The sequence below is a fragment of the Gossypium hirsutum genome, chromosome A05 (genome assembly GCF_007990345.1).
Source record: "Gossypium hirsutum isolate 1008001.06 chromosome A05, Gossypium_hirsutum_v2.1, whole genome shotgun sequence".
Taxonomy (NCBI): Eukaryota; Viridiplantae; Streptophyta; class Magnoliopsida; order Malvales; family Malvaceae; genus Gossypium; species Gossypium hirsutum.
In genome coordinates this window covers 27,227,599-27,233,739 of record NC_053428.1, presented here as the reverse complement: position 1 = coordinate 27,233,739, position 6,141 = coordinate 27,227,599, and the positions used below count along the sequence as shown (strand labels likewise).

Sequence of the window (6,141 nt, the reverse complement as noted above, 5' to 3'; positions counted from 1 at the left end):
AAATTATATATTATTATTAAATTATATGTAATAATTATTATTTTAAATTATACAAATTCATAAACTATAATCATATTAGTTATAATAATTTTAAATTTTATTAAATCATATATTTAATTAAATCATATTTAATATTAATTATTTGAAATTTTCTTTTATAGTATCATATATTATGATTTGAGTAAATTCATAGAAGAATTTTATTTATTAAGAATTTTATTAAATTATATATTTTAATTATAATATATTTAATAATAATTATGTTAATTTATATTTTACAGTATCATATATTATGATTTGAGTAAATTCATATTAAATTATATATTTTAATTATAATATATTTAATAATAATTATGTTTAAATATGATTAAATTATTTATTATTGATATTAATCTTATTAAAATTTAAATAACAATAACAATAATAATTTACCAAAACAAATTTATGCTAATTATTAAGAATTTTATTAAATTATATATTTTAATTAAAATATATTTAATAATAATTATGTTTAAATATGATTAAATTATTTATTATTGATAATAATAATCTTATTAAAATTTAAATAACAATAACAATAATCATTTATCAAAACAAATTTCTGCTAAGGGTATTCTAGTCATTTTAGTTTTTTCATTATGCTATTACACCTCTATTACACTCAACCAAACACAGGATTACTATTACGCCTCTATTCCATTACATTCAACCAAACAGTTGATTTGCTATTACACAGCTTTTCCATTACACCTCTATTCCATTACACCTCTAATCCAATACAGCGAACCAAACGTGCTGTAACAATGAAATAGATCTAAAGTTAAAGTTAGGTTGGAGATTATCCAGCTGCGTGCCATATTCGACTTTCTTTGTAACTTTGAATCAATTATTTGCGGGAAAAGACATAAACAATAATTAAAACATTGCATGCATGCATGCATGCAGTTTAGCCAGTACAGACAATGATTCTGTTTGAAATGTTTTAACAAGTTTTTACCGGGGAGGACTCAATTCACGTTACGTGCACGTATGATGGTCTTAAAGACTATCGGAATGAGAATATTTCCTGAAAATAGGGCCATGTAGGAGAAGACCTACATTTTGCTCATAACTATCCACTTTTATTTAACACTCACTTTATCTTTATCTCTTGTATTATCTCGCTACCGACTTTCACATGTTTCAATTTTTTTTCATTTTTTTATATAAACATATTTAATAAAATTTCAAAAATTATTTAGCATAAATATATTTTAATATACATTTTTTTATTATTTAGCATGATTGCAGGATTTTTTATTTAATATAAATATAATTGTGATATTCTGATCGGTATTTTACAATTTTGATTTTTTTCCATGGACTCTAAACTAAATGTATATGATTTTCTTTTAACTTCTAAATAAATTTATTTTGTTATATTTTTTTTAAATATTATTAAAATGTACTTTTATAATTAAATTTGCAATAAGCTGTGTTAAATTTTAAAACATATATATAACGGGGGTTTTAATAAAGTTAAGGTTTTTTTTTTTTTCAGATGATTCAGTGTCCAATAGTTATATAAGATGCATCCTTTTAGTCACTAAGTCACTAAAGTATAAGAAATGATTGTATGGAACAGAGATATATCCCTTTCCAATAGTTTTATACCACATCAGTAATTTTATCCTGAATTTAAGGATTTTAATTTGGATTTGATTTTTTTCGGGATGAAAATGCTGAAATTTAGGATGAAAATGCTGATGTGGCATAAAACTATTAGAAAAAGGGATATAGATAATATGGCGTCCTTATTTCATAGAATCCTTTCCCCTAAAGTATATATACCATTTTCCTAATTTTTATCTTTAAAGTTTTTTTTTCCATTTTAATCCCTAACATTATATTTCAGTTTAATCCTTTGGAAGTTAAAATTAATAATTAAGATATTCAACCAATCCTATACTAGTATGTATCATATTATGACATCATAGTGACATCATCTCTCGGAAAACTTTAAAAGATCTTTTAAAAATTAAAATTATTAAAAATTTAAAAAAAATGATAAAAATATAAAATTTTTACTAAAAATTACTATTTTTTAATTAAATTATAAATTATAATTTTTAATATTTTATAAACCGCATTTATTAGAGCTTGAATATAAGATCATTATTTTTTGAAATGATACCACGTAAGAAAATTATTTTATAATTCAATCAATCAAAATTTATACATGGTCAATTTTTTAAGTGATAAATTTGAATGAATTTTTAAAATTTATTAAAATAATGAAAAATAATATTATTTCAATTCAAATAATAATGCAAATATTCAAATATGTCATCCTTCTCCCTATGTCCACCATGATTATCGAGTGTTTAATACAAAATAAAGAGAGCATTGACACGATGATGGAAGGAAGAAGTTTACGCCAGAAACATGGGAAAGTCTAAAAGTTAATATATTTTAAAATAATAAAATTTTGATATAAAAAGTGTTAATTTTTATTAAAATAGTTTTAAAATACAATTTTTATAAAAATTAGTTGTATTTTTAATTAAATACAATTTTTATATCAAATTTTAATATTTTAAATGTGATTAGCGAATCTTTATTCTAAGATGCAATAATTTTATCTTTTTTTAGTTTTAAAACATTTTACAATTTCTAATAATTTTTATAATTTTAATATTTTACAATTTCTAATAACTTTTATAATTTTTTAGAGCTTTTCTATTTTTTTTACAATTTTAAAATACTCTAACATATTTTTAAAAATGTTAAGAACGTGTGTTAATGTTAAGGATTGAACTGGAAACGTTTAATAACAATAGGGATTGAGATGGGTCAAAAAAAAACCTTTAACTATCAAAGTGGAAAAAAGGTACAGTACTTTAAGAGTTAAAGTATGTATTAAGCCATTACACTTCAATTAAATTTGGAGTTGAATCAAGTCAAATCTTTGAGTGAGAGATAAAATTCTCTCAACGTTGTTTTCTCCGTTTACAAAACTTGAATCTAAAACTAAAATAAAATATATTAAACTCTTTTAACTACAATTTTCTTTATATTTTTTATGTCCATTTTAATTTAATGTCGTATCTAAAATTTAAACTTGTATCCCTTCCTAAATGTATATAATATACCGATACCCGACCCTTATTATAAACACATTTTTTAACTACTTAATTCAATAGAAATAGGTTAAGTTTGATATGACGGTAAAAACGGGAGGAGGGACTTGACATATTTGGGATAATCATGGGTCGTTAGTAATGTTTTCCTTTGCTGAATTTATGTAGATTTGGAAGCTCTTAAAATGGGCAAATTAGAGTTGTAGTGGCATATGATTTTTCCCTTAATTAATTTTCACATACACTGCCAAAAACTAGGTAGGCAGTCGCATAATCTCTTGCAATCCCACATATTAGCTCTTACTTTGTGATTGAATGAATTTTAAATAAAAAAGATACCATTAGCCATGAAAATGAATGAAAAGACTTGATGATTTTCTATCAAAATTGCTGAACTTGGAATGGGAAAAAGAAAAAGAATCTCCGTCATCTCCTTTCCATGTTGATTTGATCTTTCCGTTTCCGCCCATGTGGAAAATGAAAAAGTTGTTGTGCATGTAACTTGTCTCTACACCTTTCCATACCACAAATTATAATACTTAATATATAAAAACCAAATGGCTGTTTTCAAACTTTAACTCACCTCCATTGAAAAAGGGTTGTTTCTTTATATATATATATATATATATATATAAATAATTAAGAAATGGATGAAAACCAAAAACATTACATAAAGGAAGGGGAGAACTGAAGAACACATATACATAGAATCAAAAACAAAAAGAACATGGGTTCTGAAAAGCAAGGGTTTATATGGTTATCAGCGCTTTTGTTTCTGAATATCTTTGTCTTATCCACAGCCGATGTCCACTATTACGAGTTTTCTGTAAGTTCCTTGCATCTTCCCCCTTTTCTGTTTGTGTTAATAAGAGAAAGCAGTGCTGAATTTTGATTTTGGGTTTTGTTTAAATTAGTTGCAAGAATCCACGTTCACAAAGCTGTGTAGCACGAAGATCATCTTGACCGTCAATGGCAGCTTTCCAGGGCCTGAGATTCGGGTCCGCAGAGGGGACACAGTTGTTGTCAATGTCCACAATCAAGCAAACTATGCTGTTTCCCTCGACTGGTAATACTAATATATACATATATGTATATGCTTGCACTCCTAGTTTACGATGAAACACTTAAATCATATATATAGACATATGTTTGTGGGTTTGTAGGGAGGGCGTTGAGGATACAATTGATGGTTCGAATAATACAATTCAGCCAGGGGAAAACTTCACTTACAATATAGAGTTAGGGGATGAAATAGGAACTCTGAGGTGGCACGCTACCAGTGCTTGGGCTGCTGCAACCGTCCACGGTGCCTTTGTCATTTTGCCAGTAGCCAATAAAGACTATCCTTTCCCTGCACCTACTTCTGATCAAACAATTATACTTGGTACATCTGATTAACATGTTTGATTCCTATATTTTGCAAATTAATTGCTTATGTGAATGTTTTGGCACAATATTCCTTTAGGGGAATGGTTCAGGGAAGAGTTAACGGAAGCTAATCAAACCATAGCTCCTGGCTCAGCAGATGCTTACACTATCAATGGCTATCCCGGAGAAACATATGGATGCAGCAACGGTATGTATCCGCTATTGTTTAGACTTTTTCTTTTTCTGGTATCTGATATCTGGTAATGACTTAGGCCTCACTGTTTCCAAGTTAAGTCAGGTCGGATATTCAAGACTAAAATCCGAGATGTTGGACCCGTCAAATCTTTTCTTTTTTTTTAATAACTATTTTATACTTTTAATACGTAAGTTTGCATCACATGAATCAAGCATCCTCTTCCCTAGGCCATACAGCATGAAATGAAAACTGACAGATTAACTTTTATGCAGAAACCTTTACTATGAATGCTAATAATCCAACAATTTTGATGTTGTAGATACAACTTTTGAGATGCAAGTAGATTACCAGGGCCTTTACCTTGTTCGCGTGATAAATGCTGTTGCCAATGAAACAATGCTGTTTGACATCGAAAGACACAGATTGACGATTGTCGGACAAAATGGGACCTATACCAATCGTTCCTTTACAAGTTCTTTAACCCTAGCCCCAGGGCAAGTTATTGACGTCTTGTTGAGTCCAAACCAAAATGTTGGCCATTATTACATCACTGCTCGATCTTCCTCCGGCAGACATATTACCAATGGAATTCTGCGATATACCACCACTACCACTAGTTTTTAATATAGGTAAATAGTTTCCGTTGCTAAGAAATAATAATAAGGTTAATGTTGAAATAAGAGATTTAATATAATGTGTGTATGTTCCTTTATAATTTGTTGTGATCGTTGTTGGTTGTTTGAACGATGAGTTTTCAATGTTGTAATGGGAAGATGCTGTTTAACTAAAATGTACAATGTGATTTATTCATTATTGTAAGACCCGATCAGAGATCCAACCAGTTGGATCTTTGGTTCCAATTCAATCACTTCAAAAAAACAAATTAAAAATACTTACAATTGCAAAAGAATAATTTAAAATTATTAAAAATTAAGAAATAATATTTTTCTTTAAAAAACCAAACATAAAATTGAAAAAAAAATCAATTATTGTTAAAAATAATGAAAACTTCTACATTTTGATTTATTTGAAATAGATATATATTTTTAATTATATCCCGATTGAATAGTTTTCAATTCAATCACTTCTTATAACATCGTATTTCTTAAGGCTAAAATTAAGTGATGGTAAATAGGATTAGAATTTAAATATTGCATAAATTTCATACCAACAACAAATAATATTGAAAAAGTTGGATACGTCAAAAAAATTTTGTAAAAATAAATTTTGAGAGAGAAAGAGAGAGAAGCATTCGGGAAAAGAATAGAAACATCGAAATTAGGATTGTGGACAATGAGACATCTAATCAAGCAATGACTTGATTGTATAATAAGAATAACAAGAGGTGTACAACTGACAAATGGGACAAACACTAATCGTTAGTGAAAAAATCTCATTGATCAACTTAATCGGAGGGAGTTTCATGAATTTGGCTCATATTTCTCAGAATTTATCGAC

At 27.2% G+C, this 6,141-nt stretch overlaps 1 protein-coding gene across 1 annotated transcript; it reads left to right on the top strand.

Annotated features, from left to right (window-relative positions):
- Positions 1–3,700: 3,700 nt before the first annotated feature.
- LOC107959551 (laccase-14) lies at positions 3,701–5,493 on the top strand. Its single transcript, XM_016895625.2, has 5 exons — positions 3,701–3,945; positions 4,034–4,185; positions 4,283–4,503; positions 4,585–4,695; positions 5,003–5,493. The coding sequence occupies exons 1-5, from the start codon at positions 3,847–3,849 to the stop codon at positions 5,305–5,307; spliced, it is 888 nt and encodes a 295-aa protein (XP_016751114.1). The 5' UTR covers positions 3,701–3,846; the 3' UTR covers positions 5,308–5,493.
- The last annotated feature ends 648 nt before the right edge of the window (positions 5,494–6,141 follow it).

Coding starts and splice junctions, on each gene's coding strand:
- LOC107959551 (XM_016895625.2), top strand. CDS start 3,847: ATGGGTTCTGAAAAGCAAGGGTTTATATGGTTATCAGCGCTTTTGTTT. Junction 4,504..4,584: donor TGATCAAACAATTATACTTG/GTACATCTGATT, acceptor ATATTCCTTTAG/GGGAATGGTTCAGGGAAGAG. Junction 4,696..5,002: donor AACATATGGATGCAGCAACG/GTATGTATCCGC, acceptor TTGATGTTGTAG/ATACAACTTTTGAGATGCAA.